The sequence below is a fragment of the Peromyscus eremicus genome, chromosome 11, assembly GCF_949786415.1.
Source record: "Peromyscus eremicus chromosome 11, PerEre_H2_v1, whole genome shotgun sequence".
NCBI classification, from domain to species: Eukaryota; Metazoa; Chordata; class Mammalia; order Rodentia; family Cricetidae; genus Peromyscus; species Peromyscus eremicus.
In genome coordinates this window covers 59,201,689-59,226,943 of record NC_081427.1, presented here as the reverse complement: position 1 = coordinate 59,226,943, position 25,255 = coordinate 59,201,689, and the positions used below count along the sequence as shown (strand labels likewise).

The 25,255-nt window shown below is 38.0% G+C and overlaps 1 protein-coding gene across 2 annotated transcripts in view; it reads left to right on the top strand.

Annotated features, from left to right (window-relative positions):
* The window catches only part of Homer1 (homer scaffold protein 1), a 110,526-nt gene that overhangs the window by 27,792 nt on the left and 57,479 nt on the right, over positions 1 to 25,255 (top strand). For both annotated transcript variants that reach the window (XM_059276374.1, XM_059276375.1), the window contains 2 exons: positions 19,314 to 19,470; positions 24,839 to 24,970. In XM_059276374.1, the coding sequence (XP_059132357.1) occupies positions 19,314 to 19,470; positions 24,839 to 24,970 (289 nt within the window). The remainder of the gene's footprint in view (positions 1 to 19,313; positions 19,471 to 24,838; positions 24,971 to 25,255) is intronic.

The window sequence follows — 25,255 nt, the reverse complement described above, 5'->3', positions numbered from 1 at the left end:
CGTAATAGAAAAGAAATATTCAGTACTCTTAGGTAATAGCCAAGTAGATGTACTTTAGGCAAGAAAAGCTAACCAGGTGCTCATCCAGGGATACTATTCTTTACTTTTGGCACAGAACTAGCAAGGTTGCCTAGCAGATTTTGTCAGAGATGGGATAGGGAACAGCAAGAAATCTGTTGATCGCCTCAGATGAAAATTGCTTTTTAAAACTTTGAGTTATGATGACATTGTAGTGTGGGAACCATAATAATGTGAAGTAGAACTTGCCACAAATTTTGAGATTTAAAAAAATTTAACAAATAATTACACACAATCTAGGTAGACACAGGAGACATATGGTAAACAAAAAATGCATATGGCCCTACCCTCACAGAGTGTGCAATCTGGGGATAGGGGCAGGCACTGTGATTAATGTTTGCAAGATACATTTCCATTATTTTTTTTAACTTACATGTGTCTTTATATTTCAAATGGTTTTCTCATAAGTGCCATATATTTGGGTATTACTATATAACCATTTCATAATCTCTGCCTTTTTATTGGAATATTTAGATCATTTACATTTAATATCATGATTGGAATGATTGGATTTTACTTTACAATCTTTCAGAGTTTTTTTTTGTCTCATCTGTTCTCCTTTTCTCTTCTTTGCGTTATTTTAGATTTCTTAAATGATTGCTTTTACCTTCTTTATTATTATTTAATGGTTATTTAGCTTTTTATCAGTTTTATTTATTTTTATTTATTTGTATATGTGTGGAGGGTGTGTGTGTGCAGGTGTGTGGAGGCCAGAAGAGGACATTGAAGCCTCTGGAGCTAGAGCTACACGTGGATGTAGACCACCCAACTTGAGTGCTAGGATTCAAACTCTGGTCTTCTGGAAGAGCAGGAAGGGCTCTTGATGGCTGAACTCTCTCCAGATCGTGTTTAAGGTTTTAACTTTCAGGTGTCCATGCATTTGGAGGCAGAGGTTACCATCAGGTTGACATCAGTTGCTCTCCACATTTTTTGAGACAGAATATCTTACTGAACCTGGAGCTTACCGTTGGCTAGACTGGCTGGGTCAGCAAGTCCAAGGGCTTTTTCTGTCTCTGCGTTCTCAGTGCTGCTATTACAGGTGTGTCCTGCTGTACTCAGCTTTTTATAATGTGGGAATTTTTTTTTTTTTTTCCGAGACAGGGTTTCTCTGTGTTGTTTTGGTGTCTGTCTTGGATCTTACTCTGTAGCCCAAGCTGGCCTCGAACTCACAGAGATCTGCCTGCCTCTGCCTCCTGAGTGCTGGGATTAAAGGTGTGCGCCACCCGAACACCTCAGTTTCTCTGCCTCATGCATGTAGATCAGGATCAAAATCTATGTACTGCTCCACTCAGTGTCTGTCCGCCTGCTGCCATGAGCCCCACCACGATGATCATGGACCCCCTCTGGAACTGTGAGGCACCAAATTAAATGCTTGCTTTTATAAGTTGCCTTAGCCATGATGTTGCTTCACAGCCATAGAAAAGTAATTAAGACATGTGGCATGTTCTTTATGACAAGCAATTTTCTCAACCTCTATAATTTTTTTTTTTTTTTTAATCTGGAAAAAGTTAAATGCCTTATTTAACTGGTACATAAAAAACACAGGGGCCGGGCGGTGGTGGCGCACGCCTTTAATCCCAGCACTCGGGAGGCAGAGCCAGGCGGATCTCTGTGAGTTCGAGGCCAGCCTGGGCTACCAAGTGAGTTCCAGGAGAGGCGCAAAGCTGCACAGAGAAACCCTGTCTCGAAAAACCAAAAAAAAAAAAAAAAAAAAAAAAAAAACACAGGGGTTGGGGATTTAGCTCAGGGGTAGAGCACTTGCTTAGCAAGCACACGGCCCTGGGTTCGGTCCTCAGCTCCGGAAAAAAAAGAAAAAAAAAAAAAGTTACACATTATTAAAATAAATTCTTAAAAATGTTTCAGTATATATTTCTTGTATGATTAGGCTAAACCTATTGATTTTCTCATTTATCACTCTATGACAAAAACCAAAATTCTTTCTTTTAGCTTTTTGCAGTATATAATAACTTTTCTGAAGTCACTGTGCTGTACAACAGTATATTAGACCTTCTTATCCCTATCTGTCTGCAACTTAGTACTCATTGGTCAGTGCTGATCAACATTTCTATACATTTGTTTTTACAGAGCCTTGTTGTGTAGCTCAGGTTACTCTTGGAGCTAGGCTCTTCCTCTTGTAGCCTTGTAAGTGCTGTGTATATGCCACCAAGCCCATCATCCTTGTTAATAGTACACATTTTTAACCCATCACATTCTACTTTTGAGTGAACTTACACCACCTCACATACAATAAGAACTTTATTTCACTTATCCTTCTGTATTTCAAGGAGGCTTTGCCTCAAGGATGTCAAAATCTGCTGGTGTTCAGGTCTGTTATATAGAAGGGCACAGTATGTGCAAGTCACTTACACACATTATCCTGTGTAATTTAATTAATTAGTTGTGGCTTTTGCTGTACTGGAATTACACTAGGGGTTTGCTCATGCTTGGAGATTTCACTCAGCTCTGTGGACTCTCTCCTGGGGTACATCCTCTTAAATGTTAACGTTAAATACATTAAATACAGCTCTTTGATTTCAGTTATTATGTATGATAATAAAATGTAAGTGCTATGGAAATAGTTCTTATACTAGTATTGTTCAGAGAATAATGAGAAGGGAAGTGCATTTGTACATAAGGTTTTAGTAGCATCTGTCTATGAGAGGTTAAAATCATGAGGAGAAACCTGTGGGGATGGAAGACCAACTTCACAGCATCGTTCTTCTGCCTTTGTGCTGTTGTTGTGTGTTGTATCTCTATTAGTGTTATGAGCCTTACAGTACATTATTATTTTTACTTTGGCAGTTGTCTTTTCTTTCTTTCTTTCTTTCTTTTTTTTTTTTTTTCTTCGAGACAGGGTTTCTCTGTGTAGTTTTGGTGCCCGTCCTGGATCTTGCTCTGTAGACCAGGCTGGTCTTGAACTCACAGAGATCCGCCTGGCTCTGCCTCCCGAGTGCTGGGATTAAAGGTGTGCGCCACTGCCGCCCAGCCAGCAGTTATCTTTTAAAGAAATTTTTAAAATAAAAAATTTTCACTTAGTTACTTTTCTCTTGCTGTGAAGCAACACGATGATCAAAGCGGCTTACAGAAGCGTTTATTGGGGGCTTGTTTCCAGTTTCAGCTTTAGTCCATGACTGTCATGGTGGGAAGCAAGGTGGCCAGCAGGCATGGTGCTGGAGCTGTAGGTGAGAGCTACCATGTTGAGATCACAACCACGAGGCGGGAGGAAAGGCCAACTGGAAAGAAACCTCCTCCAACAAAGCCACACCTCTTAATCCTTCCCAGATCGTTCACCAACTAGGAAATAAGCATTCGAACATAAAAGCTTAATCAAACCACCACGTTCCACTCCCTGGGCCTCATAGGCTTGTAGCTATATCATAAAACAAAATGCATTTAGTCTAACTTCAAAAGTCCATATAGTCCTGCCCAGTCTCAACACTGTTTAAAAGTCTCTACTGGACCTGGTGATGAACACCTTAATCCCAGCACTTAGAGGTAGAGTCAGGTGGATCTCTGTAGGTCGAGGCCAGCCTAATTCTGTAGAAAGTTCCAGGACAGCCAGGGCCACACAGAGAAACCCTGTCTCAAAAAACCAAAGAATAAATAAAGATCCAAAGTTTCTCTGAGACTCAAGGCAGTCTCTCAGCTGTAGCCCCCTGTAAACCCCCCCAATATATATATATATATACTTCCAACATACAATGGCACAGAATACATATTATCATTCCAAAAGAAAGGAATGGAGACTTAATGAGGAAATACCAGACCAAAGCAAGATGGAAACCCAGCAGGGCAAACTCCAAATCCTATAATTCCATGTCTAATGGCAAATGGCTTAGATGGCTGTGCCCTTCCAGCTTTGCTGACTGCAACACACTTCTTTCTCTTGGGCTGGTTCCACTCTCTATCTGCAGCTCTTCTTGGCAGATATTCCACAGCTCTGGCACCTCTAACATCCTGGGGTCTCCAACGTAATCCAGGCTTCACCTTCATAGCTTCATGCAGTGGGCTTTCAGGGCCTCCATGCAACCCCCCACACACACCCCCCACACCCCCCCGCCACACACCCGACTTTCCTTAACCCTGGAGGAAGATTCCATAACTCCATTACACCTGTATCTTTCATGACTCAAAAGCCAGAACCACGTGGCCAGTGCTGCCAAGTTTTGCTGCCTGCTTGCGTTGGAACCTGGCCCCCTCCTTGAATTACATTTGCATAAGCTCTGCTTTGTTGTTGCTCTTTAGGAACAGACAATTCCTTAGGCCCTTTATTTTCACAAGTTGCAGGATTAGCTGGGTTGCCCCTTGCTTTGAGGACACCACCCTCTTTATTCCATTTATCACCAGGCCTTTCTTAAGCTTCTCACCTCAGGCTTGGCTCCAACGTTACCTCTTTGGTGTTCTTTTTCTCCTCGAACAACAAGAAAAAGCAAAACAAAACCTAACACACTTCATTTCTATTCCTGTACCTTCCAGTTAAATAGATTTTTTTTGAAATTTATTTATTTTGCAGTATATAATTGGCTGGTCTTCCCATATATATATTTATCTTTAAAAACAAATAGATCTGAGGACATTCAGGTCTCTACCTACTTACATTTTCCTTTGCCTTCTTAAAATGTAAATTACACTCTAATACTGTTTCAGTCCTTGTTTGCTAGTCTGTCATCTGGACATGTATCTGTTGGTTGACTTGATCTTTCTTTTTTGCTTATTGTGGGTTGTATTTTATTTAGTCCTCATTGAATGTCCTGATCACTCTTCAGCTGTGGGCATGAGAACAGCCCTCTAGGCACACAGAGTATATTTTCTGGGCACCTTTTCCCTGTGTTTAGCTCTCTCTCCTCTAATACTTGGTCCTGCTATGTCTAATTTGCTTTGCCTTTCCAACTTTTTATCCTGTCCTAAACATGATGCACTGTTAAATTTCTGTGTGCTGTATGTCTACAAACCCTCTCCAATGAGTGGGAATATTCCCTTTCTCAGGAATCACTGTGTCATCCTGCCTGTTGTCAGTGTTCATGTGTAGCTAGAGTTTTCCTGCCTGGCCCACAGTCAGGACAAATCTCTCTTACCTGCCAGTCCCACAGCCGCTCAGACCTGACCAAGTAAACAGAGACTTATATTGGTTACAAACTGTATGGCCGTACCAGGCTTCTTGCTAACTGTTCTTACAGCTTAAATTAATCCATTTCTATAAATCTATACTTTGCCATGTGGCTCGTGGCTTACCGGCATCTTCACATGCTGTTTGTCATCTTGGCGGCTGGCAGTGCCTCTCTGACTCAGCCTTCCACTTCCCAGCTTTATTCTCCTCCTTGTCCCGCCTATACTTCCTGCCTAGCCAATAGCCAATCAGTGTTTTATTTATTGACCAATCAGCAACACATTTGCCATACAGAATATCCCACAGCATTCATGTGTTTTATTCAGTATTGTAGTATTTAGATGGGAGGATAGATCCAGTCCTTGCTCTTCCATCAAGGCCTGGGAGAACACCCTTAAGTACGTGTAGAGATTCTTTTTTAAAGTAATTGTAACGTGTCACTAAAGTGGCATGACCAGTGAATTTTATCTGGGCTCTGAAGGTGAGCACGCCTTACCTGAATGATGGTAGACAAGCAGTGAGGAAGACAGAGTGTGGGGCAGGTTTTAGATGAGTAGTCTTCCTAAGTCATTCATAATTAGCTAGACTACTTTGCTTTATGTGTAGCGAACAGAACCGATGATGTTTGTCTTTTGAATTTTCTTTGTAATCATTCTTTCAGAATAGTTGTCGCAATTGTAACTCTTCATTATTCAGTTCCTACTGGACAGTTTGAATAGATTGCCTTGTCTATTTAGTTTGTCATTGTGACTAACAATACCAGCAAATAATAGATGCTAATAATGTGTGTGGAGGAATGAATTAGATGCTCCCATGTTTTATATTTAATGGTTATCACCTAGGAAAGATCATTCACATTGGGAAGGTTGAAACTCTGTTGTGAAAGGGCCTCATTAAAGAAGTTTGTTTTATTTGGTTCGTAATTGTCTCTGCTGGAATGTTGATAGAAATGTGATAGCCCTAAAATATAACCTCAGTTACTGTGTATGCTAAACACTTTTAAAAGTTACTAAAGGGTTTCATAAGATCTGTATATGTGCATTGATACACTTTTACTTGTATTGTGAAGGCAATTCTTACTACAGTATTTAATTGGATTAGTAGTATGATTTGGAAGAACCAAAAAACTTACTTTTAGTGATAACATTGATCATAGATTTTTCTTCCTCCTGCAATGGAAATTGAATTTTGAAAGAATGATTTTACTTCTGCAACAGAATAAAAAGATAAGTAAATAAAAACAGTAGTGTTATCCTATTGAGATTTCTGTATGTTGATCTTTGAAATGCAAAGTGGGATACTTAGTCCAAAGTGTCCCGTATCTGCTTCAGCCACTGGTTGGATTTCATGACACATCTGAAAGGTATACTATGACAGGAGGAATTTGCATGTTCCGATTAAAAAATAAGCTTTACATATGTGATAATGTTTTCTGATTTTCCCATCACTATTTTTCCTACTTTGATTTTATCTCTTCCTGACAAAAACACCAAGAGTTTACACTTCCTGCATTTATTGAATACCACCCCCTCCCCCTGAGCAAGGCATACAGGTTTGGTACCAGCAGTGAACTCAGGTTTCAATATATGGCTCTAAGACCAGACTGTATGTGAATGTTGGTGACAGTGTGTCCAGCTAATATATACCCTCTTCATCCGTAGGTATCTCATCTTCAAATGGGGGATAATAGTAACTATTCTCGAAGGTTGAGAAGATGATTGCAAATAGTGCTCAGAATCATGTATGTTTAAGTAGCTAACACTAGAAATTGTTCATTGTGACCAAAGAATTTACCACATCTTGTAAACATAGACTTTTGTCTTCAGGTTTCAGAGCAGCATATTTAAATGTTTTAGTTTGCATTATCTGATTTGTGACTTCCTCTGGCATTAATGATTGAAGTTATTGAACAGTTTCTTGTATGCATCTTGATTTATAAGATGAGTATATAAGACAAGATTCCACTTAAGTCCAACTGCAAAGGTTAAAATTATCAAGGTTTTCCTGTAACTATTAGCCATTTGGTTCAATATCTGGTATTTAAGCCATTCAGTTTTCATATATTTGATCTTTGACCTTTACTACACAGAATTGGTTTCTACAGAAAATTTTGGTATTTTTTAAACCAATACTACAAAACTGGAGAGTTGAAAGAGTGTTGAGTCTGAGTGTAGTGCCATACACTTGTAATTCTAGTACTTAGGAAGTAGAGACAAAATGGTGGGGAGTTCAAGATCATCTTCAGTAATCCTGGAACATGGCAGCTTACTAGTGGCTACATCCATGATGGATGATTTCATGAATGCAATGGCAACGTCATCCAAAAGACATTTGTAGCATCTCTTCCCCGTCCCTGAGCTCTTGACATTCTTTCCTCTTCCTCTTCCACAGTGTTTCCTGACTCTTTGGTGGGTCAGCACTCAACAGTTACTCATTCTTAGCACAGTTACTGTTTCTTCATTAGCTACGGCCCCATGGAAAAAGAAGCTACAATACTGACCCTTCAGGCAAGATGTACTCCTGGTGCAGTAGTGGCGTGGCTATTGTTGGGGTAACCAACTATTTTCTTTTTTAATTTGAGGCCTGCTCCAAAAAGGAGTTAATGTCTGGCACTGCAAACCTGGTCAGAAGTCCATGGTTAGTTCTGCTAAACAGATGTTATCAAACTGTCTTCTAAATATTGTTGTTTATACTCACAAATTAGTACTGTTCTCAGGCTTGGTCAGAGAAGCTTCCTTTTCTTCCCCAGCAGCTTTCATGGCCCTTCCGTGATGATGAAAACTAGCCAGCAGGAATGAAGCTTTGTTTCTCTGTCCTGCAGCCTAAGGGTGTGACATCTTCAGCAACAGGGTCATGCCACTCAGTTCTAGTTGGCAGTCAGGTACAATGTCATACAATACAATAGCCTGCATTGTTTTGGGGGTCTCTGGGTCCTTGGCCAACCACTCATGGGGAGGTAGGTATTCTATACTTGGCACTGGGATTTTTGTTTAATAATATATGGTTTCTGGGAGCTTCATCCATCTGTGCAGGATAATTAAATCCATAATCTTAAATTTTTTTTACTAGCTTACAGAATAGTAGGTTTCCATGTGGCTTTTTCATATATCTTTAGATTAGTCCCCTTACACACACACACACACACACACACACACACACACACTCTCTCTCTCTCTCTCTCTCTCTCTCTCTCTCTCTCTCTCTCTCTCTCTCTCCCTTCCTCCCTCCCTCCCTTCTTTCCCCAAGCTCATCCCTACTTAAAACTTTCTAAATTAGTATTCCCTACTTTGCTTTCATATCCCTGTATTCTACTATTTTCCTGTCTAATTCCCCACCATGGCTCCTTTCTGGAGCTTTCTTTTTTTTTTTTTTTTTTTTTTTTTTTTTTTTGGTTTTTCGAGACAGGGTTTCTCTGTGTAGCTTTGCGCCTTTCCTGGAACTCACTTGGTAGCCTAGGCTGGCCTCGAACTCACAGAGATCCGCCTGGCTCTGCCTCCCGAGTGCTGGGATTAAAGGCGTGTGCCACCACTGCCCGGCTTGGAGCTTTCTTTTTATTAAGTATAGGGTCTTGTTTGTAACCTTAGGATGGCCTTGAATATGCAGGAGCCTATTGAGTGCTGGGCTTATAGGCCCGTGCTCCCATGCCTACCTAAGAACTAAACATCTTAATTTAGTGAATGCATCTTATCTATTTCTATTCTATAGGGAGTTTTAAACTTTTTGACCATCGTACATATTTTTTTTTGTAACCAAAAGTTTCATAGAACAACACATACCCCCTTATCAAGTCTGAATTGTTTTGAGAGTTTATATTTATATTCTTTTTCATAAATGCTTGACTGACCATTACTGATCACAACCTTCTGGTTGTGTCCTGGAGTTTGTGAAACACTGTTCTAAGTTATATGCTGCTGGGTCTTTTACCTGTTTTAATCACCCCAGTACCTCAGAAAGTCAGCTTCCCTTTAGGGCTAATAAACCACTTCCAGTAGAACTGAATAGGGAGAAGGCCCCAGACCTACCTTGATGTATTCCCATAGCAAATGCTAAATACATTTGAGTCTCTATGATGTTGTACTGACTGAACCATTTATTTAACTGGTGGGAGATGTAGCTAATGTATTTGAGCAGAAATAACACATCACAGGAATTATATATGCAGACTTCATAACTGAGAAACATTATTTATAAAAGAATTTCATCTGTGATTTTTGTTACCTTAAAATATAACAAAAGTGATAAACAACACTTGGTTTTAACGTAGCCCCCTTTAAACAGAGAAGTAGAATGAAAGCTGGGTAATACTAGGAAGTGGGAAGTTAAGGATGTGTGACTGCCTTACACAAAGTACCAGATGTTCACTGATGGACTTACAGTGAATGAGAATGGAATAGTGGTGGCTATTATTTGAAAATTACTTGGTAGTATCCCTAACCAGTAGTCCAACAGTGTCTTAACTTTTGTTGTGTAGGTTAAGTATGTTTTGCCTAAAAAATTTTTTTTTTTTTTTTTTTGGTTTTTCGAGACAGGGTTTCTCTGTGTAGCTTTGCGCCTTTTCCTGGAACTCTCTTGGTAGCCCAGGATGGCCTCGAACTCACAGAGATCCGCCTGGCTCTGCCTCCCGAGTGCTGGGATTAAAGGCGTGCGCCACCACCACCCGGCCTAAAATAATTTTTTATACTGAATAGTGTGAACATTTTAAATGACTAAGGTAAAAACTTAAGGCATTTGCTATTGTTCCACATTGAAAAAATTTAGAGGAATGTTACAAAGTTCATTATATAAAAATAAAAACTGTTGTATATTGAAGAAACAACTTACCTTTGGGAAAAGAGCAGAGTATATCTGTTGTATCTACCCTATATTGCACTGGTTCTCAACCTGTGGATCATGACCCCCTTGGGAGTGGTGTATCAGATATCTTGCATATCACATATATTTGCATTATGATTCAGAACAGTAGCAGAATTATAGTTAGAAAGTAATGAACTAATTTTTATGGTTAGAGGTCACCATAACATGAGGACTGTATTAAGGATTGCAGCATTAGGAAGGTTGAGAACCACTGCTACATTGTTTTTTAAACAGATGCTACCAAATTAGAAAAATAAGCAACTCAGCCCTACTCTGGTGAGTGTTGATCTTAATTACTGTCTTTGTAATAAATACAGTTAATACTGGATATATGAAATATTCCCATATGTAGGTCTGAGGTTATTTTAGATTCTGAAGTTTAAAATAGGAGTCTAAACAAACTTAGAAATGCGTAGAGAAGTCCTCTGGCCCAAATGGCCCATAAATACATGAAGATCTATTTAGTCTCACTGTCATCAGGGACATGCAAACTTAAAGCAGCTTTGAAATGCCATTTTCTGCCCATCAAGTTGGCAAAGATTAAAGATGTTTCTTGGACATTACCAAATGTTGGAAGAGTACAATATGGATCAACCAGAGTATAAATTGGAACAAGTGCTGTGAAGAGTAATTTGGATGTCTGCTATAGTGCATATGTTATGCCAGGAATTCTACTTCTGGTATGATATGTGCACAAGAAAACATAGGGAAGCATTTTTCATAATAGTGAAAAAATCGGAGCAATCTGTATGTCTTATTAGTAAGGAAATGGCTACATGCAGTATTGTCTAGTACAGTATTCTAGTACAACTAGATATATGATGTGAGTTATGTCATTTTAATTTACTTTTGAAGTTCAAAACAAAACCAATTTCAGTGTATTGAGACAATACATTAAACATGTAATTAGTATAGAAACAAAAAATATGAATTTTGGAATCTATTATGTACATTTAGTGCATATTTCTACTCAGCTGTTAAGTATTTAATTGGAAGTACTTCATCGGAATTTAAATTTCATGAAATTTATTATTGGGAGAAAATTCCCATACCAAGGTTGTTCCTTACATTTTTTTTCCAGTAACTGAAATGAATATCAGAGTTTAAACTTCCTCACCTCAGCAGTACTATTCTTGAAGTGCTCAGTAGTAATGTGGGTGTGTGTATGCATAACACCTGTGTCTCCACTGATCAATTTAATATAGTTGAGAATTATCTTGTTCTTTGAAGACGCTTTTAGACCTTAAATGGCCTTTTAATGTTTCAGTCATTTTTAAAGTTTAAAGAACTGGATGTCTACTGAGAAATCTTCCTCAGTTTTTTATAGTGCATACTGTTAGTTCTCTGAATTTAGCTTTATCTAGAGGAAATCATTAGGCTAGAAAAGAATACATAAAGTATAATAAAACTGATAATACCAATTTTATACCTAACTCTAAATGTTAGAACTCCTGATGTATTTTAACCCCATGGTATTTTAATTATGGTTCTAAGTAGAGAGGATTTTAAATAAGTGGAGAAGCAGAGATGTCAGTTGGCAGTGCCACATTTTAAGTCTGTATATCTCCCTCTTGTATAGCAAGGCCATGTATAATTTTGTATTCTCCACATAGTAACTTGCAGGTTTTATAATGCACCACCTGCTGTGTGTTTGGTTCATCACTAGATGGAGTTCTAACAGTGTAACGGGTAGGCATTGGTAGAATTGCTCTCAAAGTAGACTTTTTTTTTTTTTTAAATAGAACGTTTCTTAAAGAAGCAAACCACAGTTAAACACATAACATAGTAATAAAAGTTCTGTTGTAGTACTTTTTTCTTGGTTTGCACAAGAAACACCAAACATTTTTGTCAAGATTTTTGTTAGGTGTGTTGGGGTAGGGGAGGGAAAGGAATTGAGATTTAGTCCTATACATAAGCAGTTTATATTATGAATTTGGAAAGATAAATCTTTCTTGTGCTCCTGCTTGACTGAGGCATCTGTCTACTCCTTGATGTCCCCTTGTCTTGTTCTGAGTGCTAATCTCACCAAGTGCCATTCTTCTTCTCTTGCCACATCAGATAAAGTCCAAACTAGAAATTTTGTCTTGTTTTGTTATTTTACTCTAATCAAGGGAGGCGTTTTTGTCAGGCATTGGGTGTACCTTCTGTATCTCAGTCCTGCTTTTAGGCAGGTTTAAATGTCTGCTCCTTTACTCTCCTTTTTTTTTCCTCTGTGAATAATGGAAATGCTTTTGTGTCAGATACTCCTAAGTCCATCGAATTCTAAGATACTAAAAATTGCCATTCACTGGCTCTTTGGTAGTCTTTGAAAATGTTCCCTAAAGCATCTTTTTCTCAAGTTATATAAATGCAACTTTTCCACGATGGCATTTTAAATCTCTGTGATAGAAAATCAACTGGGAGTAGACTGTAGCAACATTCTACACCTTCTGCTTCTTCCTCCTTCCTCCCCACTAATCTCAGTGCAGGTAGAACTTCAGCTCCTGAGGGGCACTACAGTTTTAAACAGGGCCCCCCAAATTGTGTGTGCTGTGGGGTGGTTAAGAAGATAACGAACAACTACTAGTCTGTAGCTAGCTAGGCTGGAGTTGTGCAGGAGCAGTAATCACATAGGGACAGACAAGTGAAACAAGTTACTGTAGCTCCTTTTTACTTTCACCTCTTCCGTTCTGATTTGTGTGGTATTTTAAGTAGCAACTATTTCACTTAGGAAACCTGTTTTATCTCAGTATAAGCCTATAGGTAGGCTGACTCATTTCTTCAGTGACACAATCAAGAAACTAGATTCTGTGATTTTCCCTGTACTATTAACTAAGAACATTGTCCTTATGTTCAGTTGTGTCTCTCTTACAGTGTTAGGGTGGCTTCTTCTGATACAGTTGTTTCATGCAGTGTTTAAGACAAGATTCTTTGTTATGTGTTATCTCCTGGTGAGTATTCTAGAAACCTCCAGCAATCTTCTGAGTTATTTCATTGACCAGAATCATTCCTTTATTGTTTCAAAGATCCATTTATAGACCAACTTCTGGCAGGAATGGAATTGTAGAGGCAGATGGTATCTGAGGTTTGTCAGGGAGGAGCTGGAAGGATAATTGGTGGATAGTCAGCCAACAGGGTCTTAATGGCCAAATTCTCAGAGGAAAGTATTATCAACTGTATTCCCAATGACTAGACCGCTTTCTTTTGAAAAATAAAGTAGAAAGGGAGTTATTTGAAGTTAAATCTTCCTTATATGTAGACGAATTTCTAAACAGTCTTATTAAATAAGAAACACAGAACCACTAACCTTAGCTCACCACCTCGCCGTAGGTTCCCAAGAGCACTTCTTCCTGTCTCACCCGCGCCTTTATATTGCCTTCCTGTTCTGCCTTCTCATTGGCTCTAAGCCCAACCACATCACTTCCTCGTCACTGCCTGTCTATTCAGACCTCCAGGTCTCTATAGTTGGTACTGGGATTAAAGGCACGTGTCACTACACTTGGCTGTGTCCTTGACCACAGAGACTCTGCCTGCCATGTGATCAGATTAAGGACGTGTGCCACCACCACCTGACTTCTATTTATGGCTCACCGTGACCTTTGATCTTCAGGCAAACTTTATTTATTAACATACAAATAAAATATCACATTTCAGCACAAATAAAATATCACCACATTTATATCTTTGCTAAAGTGTCCGTTAATACTTAGATATCTGAAAAGAATGTTTGTAATGTAGGCATTAAAGGTGGGATAAGAAACATCATTTCTCTTCAATTGGTTATGTTTATAGGGCCTATACTTTTGTATTTCCTTGGAACAAAGCTTTATTGAGTAGTTAAAATATTTGCAAAAGTATAGATTGCAGTGCTCATCTTAAACAGCATTACCATTGATTCTTTTAAAAATCAAGGCTATTCAGATGACAAATGTGAGCTGTTTTCTAAATCTGAAATGTCAGTAGCCCCTGGAAAGTGCTGTTTGTTTCATCCAGTTTTTAAATGCTCGTTTTTTATTGCACAGATGTTTGAGATCTAGATATAATAAATTGTCAATGCTAGTGAATTTGAATAAGGCTTGTTTTTTGTAATAGAATTCTGATTTTTTTTTAAACTTTTCTCTCTCAGTTATTTTCCATTTGCGGGTTCCCATGCTTGTATTTAAAGTTGTAGAATCTATCACTGAAGATAGTCCTGTAACAGAATTTTAGCTCTGTAACAATATATAGAGTTTTAGAATTATTTTCATCCCAGTTTCCTAAAATAATTTAGTGAACCAACAGAAAAACAACCTGTAAGCTGTTCTTATTAATATACGTATAATATATACAGTGCTTCCAACCACTTACTGCCTGGTTACAGATGTGTAAGAAATTATCAAGAACCCTAGGCATATATCTATGATTGACATTTTGTATATGTGTGTGAATCTGTGTATGCATATATAGTTTTGTTTTTCTAAACTAGTTGAAAACATTTTATGAGTCTGTTGCTACCTAATTTGAGGTTGATATTTCTTAGAGCGATTACTTTGAGTGTCCTTAACAATGCTCTACTTAAGAAATAATACTGTAGTCATTATTAAGAAACCCTCAATTTTGGATTGTCTGTAAATGTACATATTTTTTAGTGACCATTACTACATAAGCGTAACATCAGTAGCAATGTCAAAGATCAAGACCAGTTTTCAATAAGATAATATATACCTCAGTTTGTGGTTTGATTTTTATAGTGTATGTATAAATACAAGCCCTAGCATGAAGAGGAGATCAGAGATGAAATAATTGTCTATGTACTGGATTATTTAAAGTTATATGAATTTCTTTATTGCAGAATTGTGAGAATCTTTATTCCTCATAGGTACATGATAGATTCTTCAGAATTGGATATGACACAGTGTTTGCAAAACATATTTTAAAATGGAACTCTTGTTTCTCAGTTTCATAAAATAGTTGGAAAAACACTATTTGATTCCGTTAGTATTTCTGTGAGTTATCATGAAGCAAGTAAAATGATGAACTTTTACCAAGAACAAATACTGTGTTTATCACTTGGACACTTGTCAGTCTGAGATGCATTTTAAGTCTATCTCAAGATGAGACATAATATTTTGGTTATATTCTCTCTACTGCTTTTTCTACAGCTTTTCTCAAAAGAAACTTATTAACATGCATAGTGTTGAAACATATTTTGAATTGCTTGGCTATAAGACTGATAATTTCCTTAAACTTTGCATTCCACGTGGTTTTCTCTTCTGAGGTCTAAACAAATGTTGCTTTTCTAACCTCACAGATCTACATGCCGATTCTTAGTCATCTGAATTTGGTCAAGATTGAGTGTTACTTCTCATTTTCCAGTCTCAAATCCTGTGTTCTGTTTACTACCCTGACTAACAGTCCCCCAAAATAGAAATCCAGGAAACTGGGGTTCCTCCTTCATCAGGATTCATATCACTCCATTGACATTTTGGGAATGATAAGTCTTCCTATCCTGTACATCGTAGGTGTTTAATAACATCCTGTTGTCCTTTCATAGCAACAGCACACTCTCCCCTCCCCACCCCACCTCCCAGTTTTAAGGACTGAACCTAAAGCTTTATGCATTTTTTGCCTGATAGATAAGCTTAATGCTGCCAACTTTATCTTCCTAAACTGCACAGTTATTTCCTGCCTGATTTCAGTTGCTTCCAGCTGAGACCCCCTTGAGAACAGGCTTTTTTCTATTTCTTCATTCTTGTATCTTATATACTCACTAAAATTCTTATTTAATTAAAAAAAAGAACTGTGGGTATGGTTGTTTTTGAATTTCACAAGTGCATGCCTGAGGAGACCAGAAGACGGTGTCAGAAACCCTGGATCTTGAGTTACAGGTGGTTATGATCCGCCATGTGGGTGCTGGGAATCGAGCCCCATCTTCTGGAAGAGCAGCCAGTGCTCTTAACCAGTCTCTCCAGCCCTCTCACTGAAGTTCCTGCTAAGCACACAGTGTCCTGTGCCTTCTTCCCAACTGTGCCATGATTGTTTTCTTCACAAGAAAACCCTCATTTGATTACTTTTCAGATAATCTGTCATGCTGAAGAATGTTTCATTTTAAAAGTATCTCTGTCCCAGCTACATCTCCAGCCTCTGGCTCAGTTCTTGGCATGTAATAGATTTTTTTTAATCTTGTGTTCGAATGCTGTATCAGATGTTGTAGTGGTCTCATTAGTGACTGTTATTTCCCCAGTCTTTAGCTTCCAGAAATCTTAAATTCAGTTTTAATTAAGAAGTTCTTAGTATTGAACAGGGCGTGTACTTAGTTGATATTCACATGCCATTTGTTTTTGAGATAACTAGTTATCGGATTACTGAAGGAATTCATGTAAATTGAGGAAGCTAATGTATGGAGAGACTTTATTTAAGACATTGTATTTCCAGTGAGTATAGGTTTGTCCATTTATAGAAAGCTTGATGGGACAGTATCATTAGTTTAACTACTCAGTTTCTTAGAAAAATGTTTATTAGAACATACTTCTATAATCACTGGTCAGAACTATAAATTTTCTCCTTTCAGTTATAAACAACAAAAGATCCAGTCAATAGGGTGGTTGCAGCACACACCTTTGATCCCAGCACTTGGGAGGCAGAGGCAGGTGGATCTCTGAGTTCAAGGACAACCAGGGTTATACAAAGAAACCCTGACTCCGGGGGGGTGGGGGGGGGTGGGGGGGGGGGAAGAGTTCCAGTCAATATACTGTGTGTGGCCAGGCGGCGGTAGCACACACCTTTAATCCCAGCACTCGGGAGGCAGAGCCAGGTGGATTTCTCTGAGTTCGAGGCCAGCCTGGTCTGCAGAGATCCACGATAGGGAGCAAAACTACACAGAGAAACCCTGTCTCAAAAAAACCAAAAAAAAAAAAAAAAAAAAAAAAAAGACAAATAAGTAATCTTGTAAAGCCAGCTTCTCTATGAACGAAGGACTGAACGTGCAGAAGAGGGACTGAGTAAGACTGAACCAGTTCAGAATTCTCCATGCACTGCCTTGCCAGACCAGCACGTCAAGGGAATCCATCTAATAGGAGTTACACTTTCTTTTTCAGGGACTGGCACAAATGTATATTACTCCTTAAAAAAAAAAAAAAAAGCTTTAATAAAAGTGGGGACCTGGTATTATTTCCAGAAATAAAACTGAAAGAGAAGCAGCTTCCCTGCAGGGAAGGGACCTTTCTTATCTACACTAGGTGCTGATGTGGACAGAGGGGAGACACGCTGCCCCATCCAGGAGGCTTCAGAGCCGTTTGTCACAGACCAGATTTGCTGTCACTGCTGTGTTTGTTCTTTGTCTTGTTTTTCTTTTTCCTAGACTCTGTTTTCTTTAAACTTACACTTTAGAAAAACGCTTTCAATTGTTTAAAGTAAAATCTGATTTATTTAGATTTAAATATTAAATATTCCCAGTTAAAAGGTTAACATTCTGAGCCAGGCAGGGTGGCTTACCCCTGTAATCTCAGTACTCAGGAGGGAGGCTAGGGCAGCAGATCTTGAGTTCAAGGGTAGCCTGGGCTCCATAGCAAGACTTTCTCTCTAAATAATAAATAAATAATGTTGATGAACTAGGGGGAAAATAGCAAAGACAGCCTGGTGAGCGTTGTTTCCTAAGCAAGTTTACTAAAGCCTTGGACACTTTGGACTGTAGTGCTCCTGTTTGTGCAGATTGCCTGTGCCTTCTTTTCACCTTGTAATATTGTTTTGAGTATTGATTAGCTTTTGTTCTTCCTATTTGTAAAACCTTCTTGTACATTTTAAAGATCCTATTTGATTTAAGAAAGTATTGTCTATGGTTTTGAGCACCTCCTCCATATACTTTTCAGTATAGCTCATGAAAGGATAGTTTGAATGAAATCTTTCAGCTATTACAGAATGATGTACTTGTAAGTACGTAAAATGTTAGAGACAGGGGAAAATAGAAGGATTCTTTTATTTTTATAATCTATTCTATAGTATATCCTGTTTGTCTAACACCCAGGACCTGTAAAGGTTCTAGGAATAGTTAACTAACAAACACTGACCCTTTGCTCCTAGAGAATATAATATCATGTTCCTATAAGTCTCTGATCACATGTTTATAAACCAGTTAGTATATAACATTATTTCATGTGCATTTCTTTCATTTCAGTGTATTAACTTATTTATAGACATGATCTCATTATGTTTGCAGCTCAGTTTGGCCTTGAACTTACAAGATACCCTGTCTCTGCTTTCCAAATGCTAGGATTGTAGGTATGCTGCACTACACCCAGTTAATGTGTGATTCCATTTACTATTATCACTATTTTAACATAGAACATGTGACCAATTATAGTATGACTTGTGCCTGAATCAATCTTATCAAACACACATTTTTCTTCATAAGGCACATTAACTTTGCATCTATGAGTATATAACACTTAGGAACATTTCAGCATTATGCTGAGAGGCCATTTTAAGCTGTGAAAACATCTATAATAGCACAGCAGTGCAAAAACCGTGGTGCTAAACAGACCACTGAAAAGACACCTGCTTGTATAGTCTGAGTGCTAAAGCAAGACAGAGGTATTGTCTTGTTCATCCCGAGGTAGAAAAGTACATGTTAGGCAACTCACATTTTTACACACACAGAGCTCTGTAAGATAGGGGGGGAAAGTCACAGGTACTTACTTGAAAGTCTATTAGTTTGGTTTTCTATTGCTGTGATAAAACAATAACCAAAAGCTTGAGGGAGAAAATGGTTTATTTGGCTTACAGCTTCCAGTCCAGTATTGAGGAAAGCCAGGGCAGGAACTCAAGCAGAATTCACAGAGGAAGACTTGCTTACTGGCTTGCCCAGCTTGCTTTCTTATACAGTGCAGGACCACCCATCTGGAGGTGGCACAACCAGCTGTGGGCTGAGCCCTGCCCCTCCATCAATCATAATCAAGAAAATTCCTCAGAGACATGTCCGAAGGCCATTCTGATGCATGGAGTTCCTCAGTTTAGGTTCTGTCTGCCCATGTGACTCTAGTGTGTGTCAAGTTGGCAAAAACCCACACAGAGTTACTGATGACTTTTAGTGCATAGCTGAATTCATGTGTATGTACAGAATCTCTGAGGGGCAAGAATTGGCTATAGTTGTTTGAAAGAAGCTTATAATGGAGTACTTCCACTATTCATATCTTAAAGAAAGCTTATTTGTAGGTATGTGTAAGTTTCTAGTAATGCAGTCACCTTTACCGTTTTTGGGCCCTCTTGTCTAATGAAATAAAACTGTTTTCATTTAGTTTTTTTTTCTTCCCTCCCTCAGGGAACAACCTATCTTCAGCACTCGAGCTCATGTCTTCCAGATTGACCCAAACACAAAGAAGAACTGGGTCCCCACCAGCAAGCATGCAGTTACTGTGTCTTATTTTTATGACAGCACAAGAAATGTGTACAGGATAATCAGTTTAGATGGCTCAAAGGTAAGTCACGTTTTACTCTCTTGCTTTGATCAACATAGAACTTCAAGTTCATTCACATTTTTATTTCCATTAAAATATTCCTTTTTGAATTATTGAAGCTTAACTTGAAGAAACAAAAAGTGATCATTTTTAGAGTAGCAACATTTTTTTTGCCCAAGTTTTTTTTGAATTAACTAACTCCTTATATTGAGTTTTATGAGGAAACATATTCTTCAGATTTATGGTGGATTAGTTTATTTAATGAGCATTTCTTATATCTGTTTTGTATCGATGTTAAATGATAAGAAAATACTGGTGAACAGTGAATTTCCATATTAGTCACTTTTTCATTGTTATAAATAACAATACCAGTTATTGGCTACTTGTGGAGAAAAAAATTTATTTATCTTACAGTTTTGAAGGCTAAGGATCCAAAGGGGATAGCCCTAGCTTAGTGATGGCTTCTCCTTGGTTGCAGTGCTAAATGATTTGATAATGGTGACTGACTTAAAGATGAGCAAGTGATTACATCTTGAGCCACGGTTGAGCTGAATGGGGCCAGACATTCTTCCTTTATGATAGCCCATTCAGAAGAATTGAAGTTTTTAAAAATTACTTTCCTGGAGCACATTCCCAATGACCTGATGATGACCTACCTCTAGATAGAACACTTGAATGTTCTACAATACCGCCTTTAAATCACAAAATTCTTGGGGGGTGGGGTATGGGGCTGAGGATCTGGGTTTGAGTTCTAACACCCATACAGAGGCTCATAGCCATCTGTAATTAGTTCTAGAGGATCTGACACCCCTTTCTGACCTCTGCAGCACCAGGCACATACATGCTGTATATACATACAAGCAGGCAAAATACTCATAAACATTAAATTAAGTACATTTAAAACAACAGCAACAAAGACCCTTTAGGAGAAAAGTGTAAGACAGAAATCTTAAAGTTTTGCTTTTAAGAGGGGCAGATGATGTAATATTTATGATCAAGGACAATTTGGGCTCCACCCTCAACTCTGTCAATTACTGTTTTGACTTTGAAGAAAGTGCTTTCCAGGGCATCCTTTTTCTCAAATCAGTGTAAATAGTTGTAAGGATTAAATAAGTTAATATCGGTAGAACACACTTCGTGCTTGGTGGGTAGTATGCTGTTCAGAAGGGAGAGAATCTTTTATTACCAGTGAATTTTGTATAACTAACTTATATTCCAAACATCAGATTCTGAGGTTTCCTTCCTTCAAGCTTTCTTGAAGGTATGAGGCCTTTCTGACTTTCCATCAGTTCAGTGTATAAGATAGGAACACAGAAGAGAGCCAAAGCAACTCATTGGGATTTTCGAATCATGTGACCTTGCACAAGGTATTTAACTTGTGTGCATCTGTTTTCTCACATGTAAAAAAGATCTTAACAACTGTGCATGCACTATTATACCAGAGTATTGCTGTAAAGAATAAATACATTTTAAAAAGCATAATGTGCAGCTATGTGTTGACTGGGTGAAGGTGCTTGTCACCTAGCCTGACAGCCCTGGGCCCACGCAGTGGAAGTAGAGAACAGACTTCCACAAGTTGTCCCCTGGCCTACAGGGCATGCATGTGCACATACACATAATATAAACACATTTTACAGTAACAACAAAAAAGTACTATTGTCCTACATATACTTATTATTAATATTACTAGGCTAATAATTTTACATATGACCTAGTATGGTTTGAAGGCTAAAAGATCGTTTAATTTAATGCTAAACTTGTAGTCTGATTTTTCATTATGCTCATTCCTTGTCTTTTTAACTATCTTGTAGGGAAGGCTGGAGTTTTAGCATGCATAAAGCCTTGGTAGTGTCCGTCACCACTGCTATCACAACCAAAAGGAAGAAGGCAGGCAGGAATAGTAGATTTATTTCAGGAGCGGACCTTGTGTTGAAGTCTCTAGATTATAGGACCTCAGGGCTATATATACCTTGTGTCTTACATATGTGATTAACTTGTGTTTCTCCAAATAATTAATTTTCTTTTCACTTTCACGTGAATGACTTAAAAGATGATGATAGCTAATTTCTGTGAAGTGTTATTTAATGAAGAGTAACTGCTCATAACTGTTTGGTTTAATGAAGTACAACAGATATTAAATGTTACCTCTGACTTTGGACTGGTCATTTATTTTCCCTACTTGAACTCTCAGTTTCTGTAATCTCTTGTATCACTTGACCTAAACTGCCAGGATAATGAACTTTTAGTAGCTGGGGTTAAAAGGGTTAAATGGAAAGAAAGGTCAGCGGAAGTAGTCCGTGTCCAGGAGGAAAAGCCACACTGAAATACTTCAGTGCACTTCAGTTTTCCCAAGTCGTCTTCTACTGTCTCATCTCCATCTCTGTTTTATGATTGCCTTAAAAAGCCCAGAGTACCCTAAGTAGGAAATGTTCCTTTCTTCTTTCTTTGTGCTTGAACTGTACACATGAGGAAGTTTGTTTTTTTTCTTTTGCTTTTTTTGAGACAGGCTCTCACTATTTAGCTCTGACTGGCCTGGAACTCAGAAGTTCTCCTGTCTCTGCCTCCCAAATGCTGGGATGAAAGGTGTGTAGCAACATCATATTGCTTTCATTTTCTGGTCATGATATAAAGACTCTAGCTTGGCCTAGCCAGGTTCAAAGCATTCCTGATTTGAAACAAGACACTTTTCCACCTCTTCACCTTAGACAAAAACTCTAGGTTTGAGAGTTGTTTATTTTAAATCACTAATTTTTTTCTTTTAAAAAAAAAAATCTTAATTCTATAAAAAAACAAAACAAAACAAAAAAAAACCACACCTTTAATCTCAGCACTTGAGAGGCAGAGGCCGACAGATCTCTAAATTCACTGCCAGCCTGGTCTACAAAGTGAGTTCCAAGACAGCCAGGACTACACAGAGAAACCCTGTCTCAAAAAACCAGAAAATTTTCTTAGTTGTGTTCTAGTCAAAAAAATCTAAGAAATAGATTTTTCAAGCGTAGGATTATTTAAAGCTTTTCTTCCGTGATTCAAGGACTAATAATACAGAAACGAGGAAAGGTTCAGAATGGAGATTAGAGTGAACCTCTTTAACAAAACACAATGAAGTTAATTTGAAATGGTTGAAATGAACCCTAGTGTCCACCAGCACATTGGTCAGTTTTTCTTGTTGCTTATTAAATGTGTTATCACCTCACCTTTTAGAGTTAGTGGGGTCTGATGCCAAAATGCCCTTTTGGTCTTGGTTAACACTTAGGTCCCTCCTTAAATGTTTCTTGGAGAACACTGAAGGACCACCAAATCTAGAATAGTGCTTGCCTGGTGCCTACAGAGGACAGAAGAAAGCATCAGAGGCCTGTAACTGGAGTTACGGGTAGTTGTAAGCTACCATGTGGGTGCTAAGAATCAAAATCAGGTCCTCTGCAAGATCAACAAATGCTCTAAACTGCTCACCCACCTCTCCAGCCCCTCGACTTTTATTTGATGGCTGCGCCACAAGTTAAAATAATTGTTAGCATGTTTTACATACCTAAAAGTGTATGTGAGTGGAAGCTGTTTTGAACTAAATGGTGAGGATGCTTTATAAATATCAATGGAGAAATTGATCGAGTACAAAGATAAAGCTCTCATGTAACAATAGATAACATCTGTTTCCTGTGAGAAAGGAGGGAGCCAGTTTCCACTGTGCCATCTTCCTTTTCTGTAGTGGGACATGTATGTCCATGTGTCCTTGTTAAAGCTCCCTCAGTTCCTGATAGCGCATAAACATTTACATTTGTAGTGGATCACTTGGTAAACAAATATACATTTTTTTTCAGAAAATGATGGATTTCCATTGCCCATTTACTAGTTTGCTAGATGATAACTTCAGATTTGACAACATAAATGTTTTTATTATTGGTACAATTATATTTATTAATTTTAGGGGGTACTAGACTACCCAACTATAAATGACCCTTTCCTTTCCAGCACTGGCAGAAAACATGGATTAATATGTTATAATACCTGAAATGTGTTAAGATCTCCAGAGTTAATCTTTATTAACATGCTAAATGCTGATGTTTTTTAAGAAATTATATGTGAAATAGAAATGATATTGCCACTAATCTATTATTTTATAAGAAAAGTGAAAATACTTCTTAGGAGTTTGTTTTTTCTTTGAGTAGAGAAAAGGCCTGCTAAGTGATTGAAAGTCTTTTTTTTTTTTTTGTATGAAAATATATTTTGTGTAAATTAGATTGTAAAAAGCTTGATTATACATTAAAATATCAAAGTCATTTGTATTCATTCATACATTATTTATTTTTTATTTAATTTTATTTTATATATGTGGGTGTTTTGCCTGCATGCCTGCCAGTGCACCACATTCATCCTGGTTGCTTGGAAAGTCAAATAGAAGGTGTCAGGTCCCCTGGAACTAGAGTTACAGACAGCTGTGAGCTGCTATATAAGTGCTAGTAATTGAACCCAGGTCTTTTGGAAGAATAGCCAGTTTTCTTAACCCTCTTAACCACTGAGAGTTCTCCAGCTCCTCATACATTTATTTTTTGAAAGATTCTGTTAAGACTAAAGCCTATTTGTTTCCAGAGAATAGCATCTAAGATAAATACTGATAAGTACTGATAGCATCTAAGATAAATACTGATCCTCAACATTCAAAGGGAAGACGCTGACCACATTCAAACCTGTTCAAAGGCTCAGTAGTTGAGCACTTGCCTTGTATGTGCCAGGTCCTGAGTTTGATGGCCACTCTACCAAAAAGGGGCAGTAGCTCTAAAACCAAGATAAAAGCAACTGCTAACATTTGTCCATTACCAATTTGTGAAAAAACTGTAGGTTTACAAGGTACATCTTTGGGAGCTTGGGTGCTCTCTCAGTCAGTAAAGTGCTTGCTTGTGCAGACATGAGGATCTGTTCTATCCCCAGCACCCATGTCAAAAACTGAACTATGTGGTAATGCTTGTAATCTTAGCACTGGGGAGGGGAGACAGGTGAATTCCTCGGCCTTGGTAGCCAGCCAGCTTAACCTAATCAGAAAGCCCCAGGTCCTAGTGGGAGACCCTTTCTCAAAAACCAAGTTGCACAGCTTTTGAGGTTGTCATCTGAGGTTGTCAAGTGTGCACAGGCGTGCGTGTACCTACACACACACACACACACACACACACACACACACACACACACCCAACACATACATACCTTTGAAGTTTTTTGGATCATTAAAAATATATCTGTAGTTCTACTAGTTACATGTATCTACATTGCCACAGCTACAACTATCTTTATCTATTTAACTTTGTGGGTTACAAATGATCCTGTTTTTATATAGCTGCAATGATCTTATATTTAAATGCCTATTGCTTATTTTTGGCTGGCTACTTTTCTTTATTTTCAGGCAATAATAAATAGCACCATCACTCCAAACATGACATTTACTAAAACATCTCAAAAGTTTGGCCAGTGGGCTGATAGCCGGGCAAACACTGTTTACGGATTGGGATTCTCCTCTGAGCATCATCTTTCAAAAGTAAGTTATTTCAGTAATCTCTGAGAAAATCTTTATCTCTAATTTATGAGTCCTAAATATATAATAGCAAACAGAGAATACAAAATACTGGAGAAATTTGTTTAATTTCAATTGTGAACTATAGAACTATAATGACTTTAAAATAAGAATATTAATATAATGTTAAACGTTATAAATAAATATAAACATATTAAAATAAAAATATCTTTGGATTCCTTATAATTTTGCATAAAGATTTATTATACACATCCAGAATAGTCACCACTGGTTAAGAAGACTTATCAT